General features: G+C 36.6%; 1 protein-coding gene across 1 annotated transcript in view; it reads right to left on the reverse strand.

Annotated features, from left to right (window-relative positions):
• Positions 1-22968, reverse strand: part of COL25A1 (collagen type XXV alpha 1 chain) — a 433173-nt gene that overhangs the window by 39882 nt on the left and 370323 nt on the right. The window contains exons 19-22 of the mRNA XM_033106318.1: positions 12721-12783; positions 8726-8794; positions 6305-6349; positions 5303-5380 (exon numbers count right to left, since the gene is read on the reverse strand). Of these exons, the coding sequence (XP_032962209.1) occupies positions 5303-5380; positions 6305-6349; positions 8726-8794; positions 12721-12783 (255 nt within the window). The remainder of the gene's footprint in view (positions 1-5302; positions 5381-6304; positions 6350-8725; positions 8795-12720; positions 12784-22968) is intronic.

Below are 22968 nucleotides of genomic sequence, written 5' to 3' on the forward strand. Positions count from 1 at the left end.
AATTATTTTTAGAAGTTTATTTTAAAAATCTATGGATAAGGAAAAAAGCAAGTGTCAGAATTTTAATTCACCTGATTTAAAAATATTATGTAGTCAAACAGTATGCCCTAGAGGTTTGTGACCTGAGAAATTTCGCTATTCTTAAGAGTTCTTTTCTAGAGCACTTTGATCAGAGAAAACCAACCGAAGTATCTAATTGTGTAAGTGATATTTTTTCTCTTTTAGTCTGTAGTGCATTTGTTGCATTATAATCAGCTGTATGTTTGTGTCTGTGTGTGTGTGTGTGTGTGTGTGTGTGCACGCGCTACACACATGACTAAAGACAGGAGCTGACATGGGATTCATCTAGTTTTTTAATGTAAAGTGCTGTAACAAAATATATTCTCTTAAAAGTATGAATCTCCAAAACATCCAACCCCTAATCCATGAATCGTTTTGGTATTAATCTTTTCTAGTCTAAGTCTGGTGTTAAATATTCTACAGGACCTATAACCACTTCATGAATCATAGAGGGGAAAACATTGTCCATGAGGGGCTCCAGTCATAAATATCATCCAATTACATGTCAACTTGTGAAAACTGGTTTAACACCATCCTTTTGTTTCCAACTGCTCCATTCCAATTTCTAATTCAGGTTGTTGTTGCTGTTTTTTATTATTGTTGTTTTAAAAAATAATCTTAACATTATCTTATTTCAAACAATTAATTGAGTCTCTAGTGACATGGTGTCATTACTCCTTAGAAAAAAATATATGGATGCATGTGTACAAATAGTTCAGCTTTGTACTCTATGATAAAATCAGTTATAGTCATTACAGCTTCAGAGAAAACATAGGAGTGCTTCTAAGATAAAGGCAAAATGACCATGATTTTTATACCATCATATCCGTGTAACGTAAGACACCACTTAATTTATTCTTAGGGGATTCACCTAAAGCAAGAGCTGGATTTATGGTTCCAAAAAGCTACGTCTTTGCTCCTATAAGTAGATGAATCATTTAAAAAAGGCTATTAGAAAATTATAGAGTAGAAATAATTTGTTTATCATTGCCTTCCAATTACATAGTACAATTTTAACTAGAAAGCAGAATCCTAAGACCTTAAAAAGGGAAGGGAGTTTAAAATTTGACCTCTTGGAGTTTTTTCAACATGCTCCATATATGATTCATTCTCCATCTAAACTAGTTTGTCTTCTTTTTTTTTTCTTTTAAATTTAAGGATAACAACATATTTTATGATGAGGTACATAATAAAAGAATATTATTAATGGTAACTGAACTATCTAACAGATGGGATTTAAAGCATCTTGTTAAAAAACTATACCTCTGAGAATTGAAAATTATTTAGGGGAGGTTCCATTGAATTAATAGAACAAATAACAGAAAACTAAATTAATTTCTCAAAAACAGAGCTTTATTACTACTATCTTGAAGCACCAGTGTGCAGACACATAGAGTAAGGCTGTTTGCTCACTTTGGACTTCTTGTATCTGGTTCCTCCAAGTTAAAGCTACATAAACTCAGCAGGATTCTCTCTTGAAGTTGTTCAGTAATGACTTGAAAACCAGAATTTTGGGTAGTGATAAGGAAAGGCATGCCATTCTCTCGTGAGGAATGAAGTGAAATGGGAGGCATGAGCTAGAGTGACTGTCCACTGACGAAGGCTAGCAGGTTGCTTTGTGATTTATTCCCTGAGATGCTTATGTGAATCTCTTTAGAATTAAAGGTTTTTTCTTTCATTTCTCATCAAAATGCAAGCTTAAAATTGTGATTTATACTACAGAACAGGTTTAGTTTAAATGGTGTTGAGGAATTTTAAAAGCTTCAGTTAGGAAATGGAGAGATTTTACCGCTAATTGTGGAAACGTAATTGCCTGAAATAAAAGTCAAAATAAATGGCTTATGGCAAATGTTCATGTAAATAACTTTCAATAGAGGCAACAGTAAAACTTTATATTTCTAATTTGATATTTTTACAACTGTAATACACTCCTGTTTATCTAATTGTCTTAGTTTTTTTGCAGATTTTTTTTGGAGAGGAAGCAATAGCCTAATGAAATCAGCAATGCTGTGAAAATTCATCACTGACTAGAGAATTAGAAAAATCAATGTTGACTACTTCCTCTCAATCTAATAGCTATTTTAGGTTGGTTCATTTTATTAGGGACTTTTAATCCACTAGAGTACCTTATTAGGAAACAAATAAATAGTTTTGAAGTGAAGAAACTAACTATAAGCTATTTATAAGCACAGCATATATACCTATACTTGTCCTGATCAGCCCCTAAGAATGATAAATCTTTAGGTTGAGATATAAACATGAACTAGTTGACTATGATGAATATTGACTTTTTTACAGTCATATAGAATGCAAGGTGAGAAAAAGAAACTGAGCACAAATATCCTTTCATGTCAAGATGCAGATGTCAGAATTTTAATAAAGTAGTGTGTTTAGAAACACAACAAAGAGTGCTCAGGAGCTCCTGAAAAATAATTCTAAACATAACATCTGATTTTATAGACTCTTAAATCTATTCCAAAATATCCTCATTTTCCAGATCAGATCAATGAAGTATAGCTACATTAAGGGACTTCCCCAAAATGACTTAGCTAGTTAGTAGCAGAAGGGAGCTCGAAACAGCTTTCGGTTTTAGGCTAAGAGTAGCTTGCTCCATACCAGGTCCTGTTCATGCACAGCCTGCTTTAAATAGACTCTTTCACAATTTTTTTCAGAAAATGGTCAATAATATTGGAGCTTTCCTTGAAAGGTAAGAGAATGGATATCTCTTAAAGATGGTAGTAAGAATTATGGTAAAAAAAAAATATGGTGACATTGGAAGCAGTTTAAGGGAAATTTATAACACTGCTAATAAAGTTAAAAAAAAATGTGTCCCGATGTTTTATAAGAACTTTGAAAACTTAGTAGGTACACCTAAATGTCTTGTTCTGCTTCTCTCTTTTGTTACATATGTTGTTATCAACTTTTGCGAAAAGGGAACAATTTAGAAATCTGGTTCTAGAACTTCAAAATAGCCCAGAGGCTACTACTCGTGTGTAACCACTTGGACTGAAGAACACGAATTCAGGCTCTTTCCTGAACATACTGACCCAGCAGCATTTCTTTAAGCAGTAAGCATGCTTCTCTTTGTATTTTACCAGAAGAAAAAGAAGGAAAAGAACAGAAAAGGAGGCTGAGCTGAAGATAGATTCTGTAAAAACTATTTATTACTCTACGAGTTAAAAATGGTAGCAAAGGACCCATAGAAATATATGTTTACCATCATTAGAGAATGTTAGTGAAGTCATAAGGATGGGAAAAAAACCAAGCAAGTACAAAACAGCAAATATTTCAAACAACTGATTTGGCTTTCAAGCAAACAAATGGATTGTACATATGAGCTAAGTGTAGTACCTTAGTCAACCAATAAGTTTGTTTGATATTTACACCCAGACCTGTACAGTCAGGCAGGTTGCAGCATACAGAGTGAGCATAAGATACGTTCCCTGGAAGTCACCAAATAACTTCGAGTCCAGTAAGTGGCAAGACTAAAATAAATTATGCAATGTGAGAATAATTAAATGTTAAACAACTGGGCCCTGACTGCTAATGTTTAAAAGGATTAAGAGGAGGAACTCATCTGGATGGTGGCAGTGGACTGTTGGAAAGGATTTAGATGGATCAAAGAAAGGAAAGAAGAATGGGATGAACTAGGCAAAAAGAGGGGGATTTTTACGGCTATGATAAATACGAGCACTTCAGAGGAAAATGTCTGTTGTGGAGAAACAGAAAATTCTGTACAGGAAAGGCAAAACTATAGAGCCTTAAAAGTCAGATAGAGAAGTTTGAGCTTGATAGAGTAGATGAAAAGGTCCATTTAGGTTTCTGAAGAGATTGGAGCCTTCCAAATAGTGATAATTAAGAAAAATTAGTTTTGGAGTGATAGACAGGATAGATGAAAAGGGCGAGGAGGCACTATGGCAGAGGAACTGGGTGAGGGCTTGTTGCAATACTAGACCTGAAATAAACAGGATGGGGACCTAGTTGGAAATGGATAGAATGGGGGCAACTTCAAGAGATACTTTGAAAAAGGAAACAGTAGCATCTGATGAGATATAATGGATGAAGGACAAAGAATAGTTTTAAAATGACTCTGAAGTTTCTATCTCAGGAAATTCAAAGACTTTTGGTATCTTGAACAGAAACTGGTTAGTTAAAAAAGGGACTCATTTGCTAGTGGGAAAGGTATCCAGTTTAATTGTGTGTACTGGTGGAAGTTAATAAGGCAATGGTGCGTCCACACGAGAAACATTCCTAGACAGCTGGAGGTACACACAGATCAGACCTGGCGATGAAAGATTTGGAAGTAGCCATAACATGGAAGAACATGGAGCGATTGTACCAAGAAAAGACCAGAGACTTGAGGATACTAAAACTTAGGTAATGTACAAACGGGAAATACTAAAATAGAGTGGATCCATCAAAGAAGAAAATCTGGAAGACATTAAGAGTAGAGGATCAGAGAAACCGGACAGAAAAAGTTTCAAAAGGAAGATGGGCTAGTATACCAGGAAAATGTCACAGAAAAGTCAAGGGCCATTTGCACAATGGGCTTGGCCTGGAGGTCATTCATTAGTGACCCTTACAAGAGAAATTACAACAGAATGATGATGCAGGCTACAATGCAGGAGTCTAAGCATGAAACGGATAAATAGGAAGCATAGGTAGTGGAACAAGCCACGCAGTCTATGTTTTTACTTAATGGAAGATAAAGAATTGAATAGTGACAGGAATAAGAAATGCCTATAGGAGGACTAGTTATGTGCCAGGTATTCAGCCATTGCTTGTAACAAACCTATGAGGGAGTTACAAACGAGAAAACTGAGGCACAAAAAAGCAAAACAACTTGCCCTAGGTTATGCATTTAGTAAGCAAGAGAGCTGAGATTTGAACCCTGGCAGCTTCAACTCTAGAGGCACGGGGCTCTACATTGCTTTGATAGCTTTACGTTTCAAGTAAGGAGACAAACGTTGGTGAAACTGACACATGGTTTAAACCTGAGGCAGGTAAGACTTAAGCAGATCTGAAGGTAGAGGGGAGAGGAAAGATTGAAAGATTGAAAAATGCTAAGAAATAAAGAGGATAAACTGGGGCAGGAAGAAGGGGATGGGTTCAGCACAGGGAGAGAGTGCTTTGAGCAGTAGAGCCCTCCGGGATGCAAGGGGTGTGGAAGCTGATATTCACACACATTACATGGTACCCACTGGTGTCACTGTCTGTGTCAGGTCAGGGAGCTGTCACTTGCCTGCAAGGCTTCGTGAAGGTTGCCGTTATAGTCTATGATCTCGGTGGCTCCTTGATCCCCCTTCTGACCAGGTGGCCCCTATGAAAAAGACCAACCAAGAGAAAATCCTGGGGGTTAGGCTAGGATATAGAGAGGACCATGGCAAAAACAGAAATAACAGCTTGCAGCTCTCTTTGACCATAATTCCCGACTAAGGCACAACTGTACTTTAGGATACATAATCATGTTAGAATTTTGTCCTTATTTCAAAGGAGACAAACCATTTCTAATTTCCTGTCTGTGGTATGTTAAAGATATGAAATCTTAAAAAATAAAGATATGATTCAATCTCTGAAACTGTTTTCTGAGAATTATAAACTGTAGGCTAATCTGAGTTGACTTGCAAACACTTATTGGCTTTATCCATATTCATTAAAGCAACCCCTAACATTTTCTATAACTCGTACATCGCTTCTTCATTCTTTAAGAAGATAAAACACAGTTTTTGGAAATGTCTGGTGTTCCCAACAGGAATAGCATTCCATTAAAGTGAAACCAAATAGGGAACACAAAGAAGAATACATATATTTTTAAGCCGTCTGCCCTATTCACTAGCTCTGCCAATGAATTTCCATTAGTCATGTCCTAATTCCCTGCCTGTGTTTCAAAAAGGCTCTGAAAGTATGGATCATCGTTTTCTTTATAATTGGGTTAACTGAAAAATTATACTAGTTGGATGGCTATGGGCTTCCTGTTGCTTATGTAGCAGAGGGAAAATAGATTGAGAGTTCTTTAGACCTTCTCGTGAGCTAATTTTTGTGTTTAAATCTATATCCTCACTGCTCTTGGTTACTAGAATTAAAAATAATAGGAAATGGGGGGGTAGCAGCAATAATTATGGTAGTGTACCTCCAGTGCTATTATTTGTTACTGTTAGTCAGGTGCCTTATGAAAAGCCACATAGACATATACTTCAAATCTAGGTTTATAGGAGGCAAAAACTTACATGAGAGACACACTCACCCTTGGTCCCAGGGTTCCAGCGTCTCCTTTGTCTCCACGGTCACCCTTTCCCCAGTGAAAAAAGAAAAAAACCTAATTAGTAGTTGGGCAAGCAGTCTAGAAGTATCTCAGATCTAAGAATGTATTTAATACTATATAGCATCACCCTTAATACAAACTTCAGAAGTGGAAATAACTGGAAGAACAATAACCACTGACATTGCAAATGCTTCTTTAACATGCACCTTGAAGTAAATTAGAATTCCCTTCCAGATAGTAAAATATGTTGGAACAACAATATATATGTTAGCTCTCTCACTAGGGATCTTCAAAAGCAGGTGGTTTCCATGACACCCAAAGTATGCTTGTACCTCTCAGATTGAACCATATTCTTGCCTTTATAAGAAAAGATTTGGGACAAAGGGAAAAACAGCTAACCACTTCAACTGTCTGTCCTCTGAGAAGAAAAGTGTAAATAATCAAGACAGGGAAGGAATGGAGAGCTCATTCTAGGGAGAATCAGGAGGAAAAGTTCACCAGCTAAGTCTGCTTCTGATGATGTTGGAATCGAAGGAAAAGTTTTTCTGTAGGTACAGGCATTTTAACACTCAGAAGGTGCTGAAGTGGACAGCAGCTAGCTGGGACGAGTGGGCATGGCTGAAGGTCGGGGCAGGGCAAACTCAGCTTTCTCTTTATTTTCAGTGCAATACAGAAAATCTCCGAACTTCCATTTATGGTGTTATTACCCCACCTGGAGAGACACCAGGAATAGTCCAAGCCTCAGACTGTACACACATCACTCTGAGAACACTCAAAATTCTCAGAAATCTAAACAGGAACATTGAAGAAAAGACTTGAACCTGTGTAGATTTGTAGGTCCTTTAAAACAGCCTCAAATTTATACAGATCTTTTTCTAAATGGAATTCAAAACATTTTGATATGGCTTTCTACATATTCCTATAACCCGGGTAAGGACCAACGAAGATAAGCAGGAAAAAGGATTATAGTTTTTATCCATCCACATTATGCTAACAACATTGATGATAATAATTAAAATTTCTATAAATGGAGAATTAATAATTTCTGCTCTTTTCCTCATTTTGCGTTCATTTTACCATGTTATTAGCTAATAGCATCTTAAATAACCTCATTCTGCTAACAGTATATAGATAATTGTAAATACCATAGAGAGCATGGAAAAGGAAAGAATTTCAACTGGGGGTGACATTTTAATGCAATGAAAGGAGTCAACTAACTTAAAAGCAAAATATAACTTGAACATATATCACAAATAGAGCCAAGAAATGAAAAATAAGATGTTATCATTCATAAATTAAGTGAATTACTTAATTTTTTCCAAAGAAACTATTCTTATGAAATAGGAAATACAACTTCTCTTAAAGAACAGTCTGAAGCACACAGAACACACCAAACCGAACAAGATGAAACAAACCAATTGTTTGAGATATCATCATAAGGATGAAATTATTGCAGTTCCAGTGTGTGAAGGACTTTAATCTAAAACATGATTCTCTGTGCAAGAAGCAAGGAGCACAGCTCTTAAAAGCCTCACGTTACATTAAAATGATTATCCGGTTACTGACCTTTGACCCCTTTGGGCCTCTAGCTCCTGATTCACCTGGTTTTCCCTATTATAGGAGCATATGAAGATGAACAAGAGAAAAACACACAGGAGATAAGAACAGAAAAAAGAAATTAACAGTGACTCAGAACAACGAAGAATGGAAACACTTTATTTAACTGCCACAATATCTGGCTCCATGTAATGGTGGCTATTAAAACACTTAGCGTAAGTGTCAACACTGTATCATTGGTTCATTCTCTGGTCTCCCTATCAACTTTCATTCCATTATAAGTGAAGATTTCCCTCCCACCAGTGGATAGGAAGAGCTCTGTGACTAATTCTCATTAGTCTTAACAGTGTTTGCATAGATTTCCTTTTCATCAAAGACTAAATCATTTCCTGTGTCTCTAGGATGGGTTATTAAAATAAAGTGTTACCATATTAGTTTACAAGGAGTTTAGAGGAATAAAGATTAAACAGTCAAATAAATCCTTCGCTCTAATGTTTTCAAGGTGTGACCATCAAGTTACCACCGAAACTTACACAACACATAGCAATACTTTCTCAGTGTTTTAATACCCAGTGAGTGGTAATGTGTTAATGACAGTACCGCCCTCTTTACAGTCGGATGTGTTATTAAATCTGTTCATTGAAAAGAACAGAGAAACCTGGAAAAGTTGAACTGTAACATCCCTTTTGAAAAGAACCCATTTGTATCTACTTCAATAAATTATTTGTGATTTTGGCTATATTAATATCTGTTGAGGAACTTTTAAATTTTACTTTCATTTTGCAAAGCAAATGGCACACATTCCCAAACCAAAGAATGTTGTTTTCCAACATAAGAATAACTGACCTTTTGTCCAGGGGTTCCAGGCTCCCCTCGCTCACCTCTTCCAGGAGGCCCTGCCTCCCCTCGTTCACCCTGTCACACATTGCAAAGCAGGTAAATGGCAATCCCCCTCCCCTCCCCTCACCCACAGCTGGCAGATTAATAAGGAAGTTGAACAAAACCAAAGAAAGCGGAGAGTTGCCATTTCTTTGTCACGTACCCAGCACTGTATTAATCTCAGCATGAATTATCTCATTTAATAAAACAATTGTTCAATCAACTGTATTATTCCCATTTGCTAGATAAGGAACTGGGTTGGTAAATGCCTGTCAGATACCAATGTTGGTAAATAGGAAGACCTTTAAAAGGACTTGATAAGGGCTGTCACAATACCTCCAATCAGAAATAGACACATATTTCGTTCTGTAGCCACTTTCTAAGTCCTACAGGGAAGAAGCATGACGAAGTGGTTGAAGCTGTATAATGGCCTCAACTTGTCAGGCTTTGTAATCTCACATTCTGGGTCTTAACCCTGGCTCTGTTATTTACCAGTTCTCTGTTTTGGGGCAACTTAGTTAAGTTCTGAAAGCCTCAGTTTCATTTGTAAAATGTAGAAAAGTGTAGAACTGATCTCATAACTTATAAAGTGCTCAGCATGGTACAAAACACAGCGGTGTTACAGCTTTTTCTTCTGTTCACATCTCTGTGAAGTATGAACCTGGTCACTGCCCCCAACAAGCTAGATAAAATCCATATGAACAAAATAATTAAGAATTCAGGAGTAATGCAGGGCCATATGTGAGAGAAGAGGAAACCCTATAGGGTTTTCAGTAATCCAGACTGGCACCCTGAAGGTGAGACGTGAACCATGTCCTGAAGGATGAGAAGATGTATTTTATAATTTTTGTTGTTTATGACCATGCTATTAATGAGTGCAGGAACTGCTGCACAAACCACTTTACACGCATTATCCTATTCAGTTCTCAGAACCAATGAGAAACGTGTTAGTATTTAGAGTCTACAGATGAGGAAACTAAGGCTCAGAAAGGTTAAGTAACATTTCCAAAGTCACAAAGCTTTTAAAAAAGAGAGCTGTCTTTAAAATGGATTGTGCTCAATCTTCAATTTTTGTATAAGTATTTTCGTATGTTAATCTTTAGAGCATCACTGGTCCTTTTCTTAGGATAAATTCATAGTTGGGGAATTTCTGTGTCATAAAGTAAGAACATTTTAGAAGTTTGTCAAATCACCCTCCAGGAAGACGGTGCTGATTTATACTCCCTGAGAACAGAGTAGCGTGTCTGGCTTCCTGCATGATGGGTGGAATTTCAATAATCAAACAGATTCTGAATTCAGACGGGTGACAGAATGTTTATGGATGAGAATGGCACCCTCCTCACTGAAGGAACTGAACATCTTGAAAAGGAGAAGAAAGTAGGATTGGATCTGTGATGGGTGATGTAGGGCTTTAAATTCCATCTGTATCGTTCCCTCTCTGGGAAGCCTTTGTGGTTTTACAGGGGAGGTGGGATAGGGTTGGGCAAGGATGAAAGAAGACTCAGTGGGTTTCCCAGCATGAATGGAAGAGAGTGCAAAAATGGACAAGGTGGGAGAAAAGCAAAAGACTTGATTGGATGCAGGAGATGGAAAAGACGCTCCAGAGGGATTTTCCAGATTAGAGACAGAAGCCCTTCTGTTTATATATGGAAGTCTTATTTTTAAAAAGTACATATTTGGTGTTCCTCTTAATATTTTACAGAAGAGTTCTAAAATAGTAACCATAAGCTTATTTTAGGGGAAAACAAAAACCTTTGAAAATCGTTTATCTCTAGTACAACATAGGAGTAGAGTCTATATATCTTTGCCTAGAAACCCTTTTTAATTTCAGTGCCCCTAATGAGTTGGTTATCATCACTGGACTTATATTATTTGTTTGTTTACTTCTTTCTCTCCTCCCACCCTCCCTCACACATAATGGAATGTAAGCTTCAGGAGAGTAGAGACTGTTTTTGCTGCATTTACTCTCTATTCTCAAATACTAGCAGAATGTCTGGCAAAAACAAAAGCAAAAAAACAACAACAAAACAACTGATCTAATGAATAAACAGTATTATTCAAAGTATTCTAAATTATTGGGAATAGGCCCCATTTCTTTACACTAATGTAGGTCTCTCCCAGGACTGAGGTAAAGCTGAGGCTACAGCAGTGTAGAAACAGATGTTTAGATGCCATTATACATCTTCCTTCATTATGGTTTCTCTACTATGTTGGGGGTAAAAAATGCAGGATTAGTTTATTTTTTTAATCTGAATTGAGTGGTACAAATGCAAACTGCCGACACAACTGAAAAAAAAAAACTAGTGTTTGGCTGGATGAGATTTTTAAATAATCATGACCTTTTTCGTTGTGATACCAAATTCATGTTAAATAGGCAATTTAGGTGAAAATAAACTTCACAATATTATTAATAAAATGAATTTCCTATCCACATCCCTTCCTGTGAAAAATACAAAACAGGTACAGCACATTCTTTACTTTTACTGGGAATTCAGAGTAGTATCTACTATAAAATTATTTGGTCTGCAAAATCAGGCTGGGTTCTTCATGAACAGTAATTAATGTTGATTTTATGGCTCTCCATCTGGGTTATTTGGGAACTGTGGAATAGTTTAAAATCAGTGAACTAAAGAAAAGATATTTAGGGATAAACTCCACTCTGTACTGCCTGTGTTTCTTCTATTTTCCCTTGTTTAGCAAACCAAATGCCGCAAACATTTAGAGGTATAGTTCATTCCTGGCTGTCGGTGGGACTGACCAGGTTTCCACTATTTGTATCTATCCATGAGGGCGCCTTCCTTCTCTGAGGCTGCAAGTCTGAGTAAGTACAACAGTTCTTATATGAACACAGAATGCTCATTATTCTCTTGCTCTCTTTCTCTTTTTATTCCAGAAAGTGTGTTTCTTGTGTGAATCTGTTCAGGCTAAAACAGGCATTCCTCATATTTTGTTAATAAGCCTGACAGCTCATTATGTGAAAAAGAAATTGCTCGAACAAACAGCAATTTTGCTTAAATTTGATCGAGTCTCAGTTCCCCTTAGGCCACACAGTTTCCATTTACTAGGATTAGAGTTATTTTCTTTTGACCAGTGGGAATGAGGACTCCTCTGTCAGAACAGACCATGAACACATTTCTCTAGCTCCTGGAAATCATCCTGGCTGATTTCTGGTGAATGCAACACATATTAAGGCAAAGACTGCTATGGTTTAAAAATAAAAGCATGTAGTTTGATCTAATTTTGCCCTTTCTTTGATTCATGAGTCTGTCATGAGTCAGGTTCCATCCTCAGAACTGTACCATTTTATGTTGTAGTGTGCAGTTAAAAAGAGAACTACAGGCCTGGCTGTATCCACAGCAACATAATTTTTTTTATATGGTGGTATATAGATTGTGCTTTTAGCGCTCTCTCTAGGGTTGCCAAGTGGAAGATCCTGAGATGGTTTTCATTACAGAATCTTTCTACAGACGTTATTCAGGATGGAGCCTTTTGGGACGAGGCACTTAGGATTCTACATAACATCAGCACTCCCTGACATCTAGGAAGTGATGCAGGAATAATAATAATGTCTGATTTACAAGTCTACACTAAAATCAACGATAAAGAGCAGGAGCTAATGGGTTCTAGCTCACGTCCTCAGAGTTTCCCCCCTTTTCCAGATGACCAGGAAGCTAACAGCAGCACATCAATTTAGGAGCAACTTGGGGGACAATTAGAACAACTAATATATTCCACGTTTGTCTTGACTAAAGCTTTCTAAAATTAATTGCCTATTTCTCTACTTAATATGGTATCCCCATCAGAAGTGTTAGGAACGGGTGGTAGGCTGCTTTAGTTTTCTACGAGGCAAAAACATATGGTCACCTAAATAGTAAAGTTACCCCACATTTCTTGGAATATAATGGACTGAAAACATGACAAAAAAATTCAGAAAGAAATGAAGGGAAAAAGACTCCACTCACCTTTGTTCCTGGTAACCCCGGTAAGCCTGGCTCCCCCTGAGGACCAATGAAACCTGGTTCTCCCTTTAAAAAGATGGGCATATGAGATAATTATTCACTTGATAATAAGTAAGTAAACTGATTTCTTTCTACTGGGATTTTACTCCTTTGATTGTATACAGTTTTCTTGCTGAGATCCAGCTACTGACTATAAAATTAATCAGATTAGGTTTTGATCAATGAAAATAGTTGGAGCAAAGCTTTGGAGAAACTTTAGAAGGCAAAAGTGGCAAAGCAACCACATAGATGTCTTTATAATTTCCTTTGTCACCTGTAATCCAGTGCTTCTTACCCATTTACCAAATCCAGTTATGCCTGGGCAGCTGTGGTAGGTGGCCTCTAAGATAGGCATAAATGATTCCACCTCCTGGTGTTCACGCCCTTGTGTAATGCCCTCTGCTTGGGTGTAGACTGGATTTACTGACTCATATCTAATGAACAGAATATGGCAGAAGTAATGGGACACCACTTCTGAGATTAAGTTATAGAAACATTATGGCTTCCATCTTGGGGGCTCTTTCTTGTGCTCTCTCACTTGGATTATTTGCTTTGGGGAAAGCAAGCTGCCATGCTGTGAGCAGCCCAATAAAGAGGTCCACATAGTGAGGTCCGAGGTCTTCCAACCGCCACATGTGTGGACTTGGGAGCAGATGTTCCACCAGAGTAGTGTCTTCAGGTGAGAACACAGCCCTGCCTGACAGCTTGACTGAATCCTCACGGGAGACATCGATCCAGGGGTATCCAGCTGAGCTATGCACAAATTCCTATTCCTCCGAAATTGTGAGATGTGAGATAATTCTTGTTTTAAGCCACTCCAGTTTGGGGGGTGATATGGTATACAGCAATAGATACCTGAATAATGGACGTGGCTAGGGAAAAGATTCAGAATGTTCAGCACGAAAGGAAAAATCTCTCTCTTTGCCATACCTCCATAACCTCTTCACTATCTGGAGGAAACCCAGTTGTGGTATAGTAAAAACTATATTTGGTCTTGTTCCTGGTTCCTTGCACAGAGCTCCTAAAGACCTTGGAATTTCCTAAGTGATAAGAGTAATAGAAGAATCTTTTGTTATTCTTAACAAGCCCCTTTCAAACATACCTGAGTTTATGCTAATGAAGTGACTCTTGGTGGCCCCTAGATGGCTGTAGGATGGTGGCTGTGATAAGAAGGTGAAAACGTCCAGCCCTTCCCTGCTCTCACCATCTCCAGAGAGGGGAAAGGGGCTGGAGACTAAGTTCAATCACCAGTGGCCAAGAATTGAATGCATCATGCCTACAATGGAACCTCCATAAAACCTCCTAAACAATGCGGATTGGAGTTGGTGAACACATCCACGGGCTGGCAGGATATTGTACCCCAACTCCATGGGGACAGATGGCACTGTGCTCGAGGCCCTTCTGATCTTCACCCTGTGTACCTCTTTATATGGCTGTTCATTTTTATCTTTTATAATAAACTGTAGTAGTAAGTATGGCATTTTCCTGAGTTCTACGAGTTGTTCTAGCAAACTTGAGTGGGGGTAGGAGTGGGTGGTTGTGAGTACCCCTGAATTTGTAGCTGAGTTAGACAGAAGGGCAGGTAACCAGGGGACCCAGTATTTGTGATTTTCGGCTGAAGTGAGGGCAGTCTTGTGGGACTGAGCCCTTAAATCTGTGGAGTCTAATGCTAATTCTGAGTAGTTAGTGTCACAGTAGGATTGAATTATAGGACACACAGTTGATGTCAGAGAATCAGAGTTGGATAATCAGTGTTGGAAAAGACACTGCTATTTGGTGTCAGGAAACACCTGAGACCAGTGTTCACATTTTCCTGACTATACTATCCATAGTTTTATTTTCTTTTTAAAAATGTGAACTCAAATGTAAGCGCTTAACTTCCTGAAATCTATAATGAAGCAAGAAATGCAATGGTTCTGTTCCCATATTTCCTGTTTTTTCATTTTTTTCCCAGCCCCTGTTGGATTATTTCTAGAGCAGTTGCTAATATTGTTGATCCATTTGATTTTTTTCTAAGGTAGCGATATTTTAACATTTGTTTTTTGATACTTGGAGTTGAGTAAGAAGGAAGATACAGAGAGGATGTTTTATAAGAAATGTTAAAATGTCATCAAATATTTTTGAAACAAGTGAGCTTTTAAAATATGCTGTATAAAATCTTGGGTATTGGGTGGGAAACAAATTGGTATCACCACCACAAAATGTATCATATTGATATATAACACAAATGGATTTATCTGTAGCTCTGATGCTCATGGTACTTGTTTAAGGGGGAAAAGGTAGACGGGAACTAATGCTTTAGGTTTATTTGTGAAATTTCTCTAACTCTGTTCTAGCTGTGCCCATGCCCTCGCACATATTGGAAAGGAGAATCTGAACAACTAATTTTGGGTGGATCTCTTAATGGTCTAAAATGAAAATCAATTCTATTCATAGAAAGCAATGATGACTATGCTACTTCTTGTGAAGGAGTTTAACTTGTTATTTTAAACAAAAAAAAATCATAAGGAATACATTTATTTACAAGTAAGATATTTCTCCCAATACAATTATATATGTAAATATATAAATATTCCATCTCCACCCTCAAGAACAAAATTGTATTAAAGTCAATGTCTATCATTAGTAATAACTTACTGTCATGGAAATATAATGCAAGTTAATAGGTCGAAAGTTCATATGTAGACAAGACTCTTGCATATCTTCAAGTAGAAATAAAATGATTTAATGTTTAGCAAAGCAAATAGAAGCACTATTAAAGCATACTAATAAAAGAGAGGAAAAAACAGCAAATGTTGCAAAAATGTATTTCTTATTCATGTTAGTGCTTAGTTTATAAAAAGACGAAGCATGCAGTTTCATAGTTCACAAACAAACAAATAAGGCTTTGTGATCTCAGTGGTCAGACAAAAGTGGTTTTTTTTTTCTTTTAAAAAACAGAACATAAATTCTCCTGAGTAAATGCACAGAAAGTTCTTTTAAACAGAATGTTGAGGGGAAATTTTTTTTTTCAAGATATAAAGTAAGCAATGCATTTGACAACCACAACAAATTTAGCACAATTAATATTGGCTAATTCTAAAGACTTTGAGTATGATTATACCTTATCCCGCCACTCGAAGAAACTTTTTTTCATCATATCCATATATGATATTTATTTATTTCAATTTATTCAAGGAGAAAAATAGCATACTTAACTTTAGGGTCACAGTTTTATGTTTATTTAATTCCAGAACTTTCAATCACTTTAGAAACATTAGCTCCATCCTTTCTATACCTTCGCAGGATGGGGAGGAAATAATCATTGGTCTCTTTTTTCGTCTCAGGCTTGAAAGACAATTGTGGAAGTAAATAAGGCATAAATGTGTGGATTCATGGTCCTGATTGAGTCTGTTGAACAGTTTCTCACCTTCCTAAGCTTATACCAGAGGTTCTCAAAGTGCCTTTTCACTTGTCCTTATTAGTGTGCAGAGAAGGGAAAGTTAATTGATATGGTTTCAGATTCCACGTCACCTAACCTTTAAGAAACCACCACTTGTAGAGTTTGAGGTAGGATCAAAGAAGAATATCTATAATTTTATGGAGAGACTTTATTAAAATAATCTACCCTTATCCAATTACATATCTGTACAAGGCTGGTTTTTCTTCATATATTTCAACCCAAAACAACAAATTCCAACAGATGGAATGCAGGTATGAGAATCCAGCAGCTTTCTATTAAGCCAGACATTAAAGAGATTTGCAAAAAATAAAAAATAAATAAAAAAGTAAATGCCACTTTTCTTACTGAAGATTCAGCTATATTTCATTAAACATGTTATTTAATTAACACAGGATGGTTTTTTTTAATTTCTGAGTTTTAATTTCTAATACAGAAATGTCAATAAATATAACCTACATAAGCAACTCTCAATCCTCATTTTTAAGTGTGTGAAAGGGTTTTGAGACCAAAATATTTTAGAATGGTTGGTACAGAATTGAGTTAAAGCCTAGCTTTGCAAGCTGGAATCTAGAGGTGCAAAATAATGGAAGATTCTGGCATTGTTAGGGGTGGTTTAGTTAAGACATATTATTATAAGATAATGCAAGCAAAGCACTTAGCATGGTCTCTAGAATAAAGTAAGTAAACAATAAATGTTTGTTATTATCACTGTCTTTATCTATTGGCTCAAAAATGTTAGCTATCATTATTATTAGTAGTAATAGTAATAGAAGTATTATATCTCCCCAACTAATTGGTAATATAAAGGTGACTTCTTGTTTCTTTACAACCTGGATGGGGCTATACCCAATACCCCTTCAACTTCTTTTAAGAAGTAACCCTGTATTTTCACAGGTGACTATATCATCAATTTATGATATAACATCCAATTGCTAGAGCATTTAGGATTGCAAAACGAAAATTGTAGAGAAGTGACAGGTTTACTATGACTAAGGAAGGGAAAGGAGAAAATAGTCATACCTATTGAATTTTCCTAAATAAATGCAATCCTTTAAAAAAAAAAAACTTGCCTTTTTGATAAAGGCTGATGTAGAGTTCAAAATTTCTACAATCTCCTAAAATGTCTAGTAGAAAGGCTATGACAATATATTGTTCTATGTGATAATATATTAACGTGATTAAAAAAAAAAGCTAGTGATTATTCTACTGTAGTCACAATTCCAGTGAACCACAATAGAGGAAGACTGGATCAGGGAAAGGTAGGGGAAAGCAACTGAAACATGATTCAAACACAAAACAATTTGGGGAAATCCTCTTTGGAGTAAAACAAACACAAAAATGAGGTTATGTAAGTTTTCAGGGCAATAAACAGGAGAATAACTATAAAATGATTCTCAGAGCTGTTTTTTACATATCTAATCTCATTTAATTAAGGAGAAATAGGAGATTGCTACATTGAAAATTATTCACATGTGTTCATCTGAGTAGACAGGTGGGAGTGAGATCCAATACAGGAAACTGGCACTACAATGAAATTAAGCTCTTACATTACTTTTAATGAAGAAACAACTAAAGCTAGAGGCTTTTTTTCTTTTTTCTTTTTTTTTTTTTGTTTTTTTACAAAAAAATTACCTGAACTAGAAAATCCAAATTATAATTTCAGTGAGTTATTTTAGGAATAACATGGGAAACATACGGCAGAGATCCTCTGAAAAGGGCAGATGCTGGCTGTCATATTCAGGGAAACACGGATTTACAGAGGTAAACAGAAAATAAAATAGTTCCACAACTGACGTGAAAAGAATAAAATACGGTATTTTCTGGAGCAATATTAACCTTTTTAGTTTATGATATGTTCATTGATTTTTTTTTTAATGATAACAAAAAAAGTCTAAGAAAAATGAGGAAAAGGCAAAGGCTGTAAGCACTGGTTTATCATGAACACCGGGGCACCAATGAATAGCATACATTACGAAGAGCACTAATTATTAATACTTCAGAGCCACTTTTTTTCTCTCAAGTTTCATACATACACACACACACCCACACACACACACTTTTCTCTCATTTTATATATATAGTCTAAATTTTCCTCCATCTATCTATTTACTCACCATTTCTAGTGAGGTAGCATTTTAAGTGTTCACTTTTGTTATCAGTGAGAACAAAATCACAAAGTCAATTGGGATTCTATTCATATTGGTGCTGCTGATTGTGTGTGGAAGGGAATTAAAAGAATGATGGCAACCAACTGACCGATCTTAAAATGCCACTGCTTGCAAAGTTAGTGCCTAACTACAGAAAGAGAGAAAAGTAAAAAGAAGGAGGAGAAGAATAGTAGAGGAGTGCAGGGGGTGGAGACAGGAGGAAGATGGGGCAAAAAAAAAACAGAGAGGAAGAAGCATCTCAAATTTTCTGTTCCTCTATCATGGCTATAACAATTGAATCCAGGTTTAATCTGTTGTTGTTTTTGTATTGTTTTCACTGGTCTGGAAACGTCCAACTAGATCTACCCTTGGGACAAACATAGAAAAATATAAACAATATCACGTTTAACTCTTAAACACAAAGCTATGATTTAACGAAAGCCTGTAGATAAAATATATACAACACTATTTATCAGAACCCTTAACATAATCCAAAATGTTAATCGCTAAAATATAGCCGGCACCATATTTTGCTACACAAACCACATGTTAACCAGTGATTTAAATGGTTGTCAGAGACAGAGAAATCTCAGCCCTGTTAGTGCTATTGTAATATGGCACTAATGCAGCATCAAATCTCAAAATGAAGAAAAATTTGGTTAAATTTGCTGGTCTTGTCCCGGATATTGTATCTGATTTCTTCCTGAGTTGTTTCATGAGTTTTGTCTTTTGTTTATAGTTAACATTAATTACATAGCTCACCACCAATAAGTTTATAACCTAGATTTCAAAACCAAGACTGTAACACATTTCCCTGTGTTGAGCTGGTAGAAAAGATGAATAATCAAGTAGCTGTAGTTTTGAAAACTAAACTGGGACTCAGGTTGGGCACTAGAGATGCTATGAATTCAGGAGGAAGCACAGTGCAGACCTAGCAGTAAACTGCTGGAAGCAGCTGCAAGGGCGAGCGGACCCATCTGAAAAATCTCACACACGTTGCTAATTTGAATGAAAGCTTTAAACAACCAGGGCACATAAAGATGCAGAACAAAGTCTGTGGAGAATAGCTATAGCTGAGATCAAAGGTGGATCTCCACATGACCATGAGCCTAATGGTCTCACATTGATCTTTCCAACTGTAGCTAACCATTTCAGCAGCCACAACTGAACCCGGGGTCCCTGTGACTTTGATTCTATTTCGTTTTAAATCCTAGCTCTAGAAATCTCTCTCTCTCTCTCTCTCTCTCTCTCTCTCTCTCTCTCTCTCTCTCTCTCTCTCTCTCTCTCAATGTGCCCTTCAGAGATCTAGCCTTTCCCTGATAACCAGCAACCCCTGAGACAGTGGAAGACAGTAGCCCAGACCTGACTAATGGTCACGTGGTCAGGACCTCCGGCAGGCTAAGATAACATCTTGATCTAAGCTATGTTTCAGTTCCTGAGCCCTGGCAACTTTCCAATGAGACCAACAGAGGAACTCCAGAAAAGCCCTCAGAACTGTCCTCAAGACCTGAAGTGATTCATTACCCTTCTCTCACCTCCAACCAATCAGCTCCCAGCACGACTTCGAACCCCTAACCCTTGGTGTCTTGTGATTTTGCTCCATATACCTGTAACCTACAAGCCATCGGGGAGCCAGGTCTTTCAGCACTAGCTTACCTGTCTTTCTGGGTTCCGTGCATTTCCTGAAATAAACCTCTACTTGCTTTGCTGCAATCTCCTGCTCCTGTCTCCATTGGCTTTGATGTGTGCAGGCAAATGAACCCTTGAGTTCGGTAACACAACTTTGATCTTGTAGTATGAAGCTCAATAAAAATAAGTCACAGTAACTAATAGGTACTATATTTGAAATAATATTCTATTTTCTCACCAAACAAAAGGTTCCCTTGCTGATTAGAGTGTCAGTATTAGAACTCTCTCTCTCTCTCTCTTTCGCGTGCTCTCTCGCTCTCTGCTTTCTTTCATAAGTTGGCAATACGTACAGATTTAGCTATAAGAAGGTGGTATCTATTCACTCTGTAAGATTAAAAGAAGATACCACAAATATAAGATTTTGACTGAAGCCACTTTTGCTCAACTCATTTGGTATTACTTTTTAAAAATGTAAACAATCTATTGAGATAGCTTAAATTCTGTGTATTCTGTACCCCCCAAAACTCCAAAACAAAACAAAAATCCCCCCAAACAATGCAAACAATTACTATCTTTATAAAACAAGAGGGCAACAAAACCTGGCCTTCTCTATTACATAAAGGCCAGGGAAAGCTAGGAAATGCCTTAAGAACATGACCTTTTTCTGAAATCTAACAATGACCACCAATAGTCTCATTAAGTCTTAGAATTTTGTAACACAATCTGAGTCTGATTTTTCTTCAAACTCACCTTTAATACATAGCAAGGAAGTATTTCAGATGACCTTTATCTTTTAAATGGCTATTGGGACAGTTCACCTAACACTTTTTTTTTCAAGTTTACATAAAGGATGCCCTTCGTATAGATAAGAGGACTCAACAAATTCAGAGATGGACTTGTTAGTCAAGGTGAAAAAGGAAGAGAGAGCTTCATTCATACAGAATGGCTTACCAGATGTTTCCCTATAAACTTCCAGAACTTACCATCTGTTAAATGGAAGGGTGGCCAGAAAGTCCTAACTGATTAGCTCTTGCCCATAGAAAAATCTCTGGTTTTTCATTTAATACCATTTGTTTTATTTTTATAAGTCATTATCAATTAAAGGAATAAAAGATATCATTTTTTAACCTGTCTAAAAAAACCCTCTAATATACCAGCTTAAACCAAGTCATGTTTTCCATGATATTTATTATCCCCAAGCAGATCCAATTTTCATTGCCCAAAAAAAACAGTACAACAGGGCTTGAAAAATATGTGGTGATTTGCCTGGTTGCTAAAAGCATCACCAATAATTTTGATTAATGTGTCTTGACAATGAATGCATTAGCCATACAATATTATTCTTGCTTAAAGGCTAATTAGAATTCAAGTCAGCTTGATACCTGCTTTTGAGGATTACAGCAAGAACATTTGTTGTAATAAGAACCTCCAGGCAGCCAGTTTTGATAATGATTGATTTGTAAAATTATTGAGGGGAAAAAAAAAAGAAAGTAGACTCTGTCCCCAAAACACTTATTTCCCTTAAGGATCAAATTTGAGTATAAATTAAAACATCTTGGTGGTTATGATGGAAATGAACTACAATAGCAGGTTTATTTAAAACCCAGAAAACATACCTTTCTGCTTTTTTTTTTTTCTTAACAGGATTACATCATAAAAGCACATTTGGTGTATTTATTGGAGGTTTCATTCTGGCTGCTAAGCAATCTCTGATTTCTGGTTGTATGAATTTCTTAATTGGACTCTTAAATTATTCAATTGCTCAGATGCACTTTGTGCGAGCACGAAATAATTATAAGTAACAATAACACAACACTATCCTTTTAACCAGTATTTCTTCCTTTTCTTCTTTCTCTTAGGAATTTATTTCATATTCTATGTTACTTCCAAAAACTTTCCTCTGCTATTTGTAAAACGTGAGTTGATGTTTCGGAGGAAGGAAACTCATTTTCAGTGGATCCTAAGAATGCCAAAGTAAGTGTTCCTGCCACCTGTAAAAGTTAGTCTTTATATGCCTTGGTGTCAAGGATGATTTCATATAATGAGGTACAAAGAGTTAGTTACTGTCTCATACCCTTCCAATCCTCAAGTTCTTGATCTAAATGTCAAATTTTCACCAATGGAGAAGCCAGAACAACAATATCAAGCTTTGAGGGAAAAATACCATAAAAATTTCTTTGCCAATTAAATGATTTGTATGTTTTTTTCCTGATTTGATGTAATTTTTGATGTATTAGGTCTCCCTACTGTATTAATTTTACTATGCTATATATTTTTTTTCCAATTTACTTTTTGAATGTGATGAGATAAACTGGTGGTCTACATTGAAAGGAGAAAGGCAAGCACTGAAAATCAATATTTGTAAAAAAATGTCTTGGACTAGGCAACACCTCGACTGGGGCCTAGAGAATTTCCTTATTAAATGTCGTTTTCCTTTTGCTTTTTGTGTGAATAGGGTCGGGGAAGAGAACTTGGACAATACCATATCTTATGCCCAGAACGGTGTGTTCCCTCAGCTTTTGCTCCTGGAGTACATTTGGGTTATAGGAAAAGGAGAATACTGTGATGTCGTGGTTCAAGAGAAAGCATGTTACCTTACTGCTCTTAGCATTCACCTGTCACTGCAAAAGAATTTACATCCATTAACCTGTGGAGTATAATGGCTTTATGTTCTTTAGGTTAAAATTACTCACATGAGGAAAAACTATATTGAATAGGTAGGTGTATAACCAATGTTTCCAATATTCTGAGCTGCTCCAAGAGGAAGAAAGAACAATAGCTAAAATTCGTATAGCATTTACTTTATGCTTGGCAATATTTTAGGAGCTCCACATATATTAATTCATTTAATCCTCACAACAACCCTCTGAGTTATGGACAGTAATGATTCTCATTTTAGAAGGAAATTGGAGTGCAGAGAGGTTATGAAACTTGTCTAACATCAGGCTATAGATTCAGAAACTGCTGAGGGGTCGGACCAGGACCTGGAGTTGG

This window comes from Rhinolophus ferrumequinum, chromosome 5, assembly GCF_004115265.2.
Source record: "Rhinolophus ferrumequinum isolate MPI-CBG mRhiFer1 chromosome 5, mRhiFer1_v1.p, whole genome shotgun sequence".
Classification (NCBI taxonomy): domain Eukaryota; kingdom Metazoa; phylum Chordata; class Mammalia; order Chiroptera; family Rhinolophidae; genus Rhinolophus; species Rhinolophus ferrumequinum.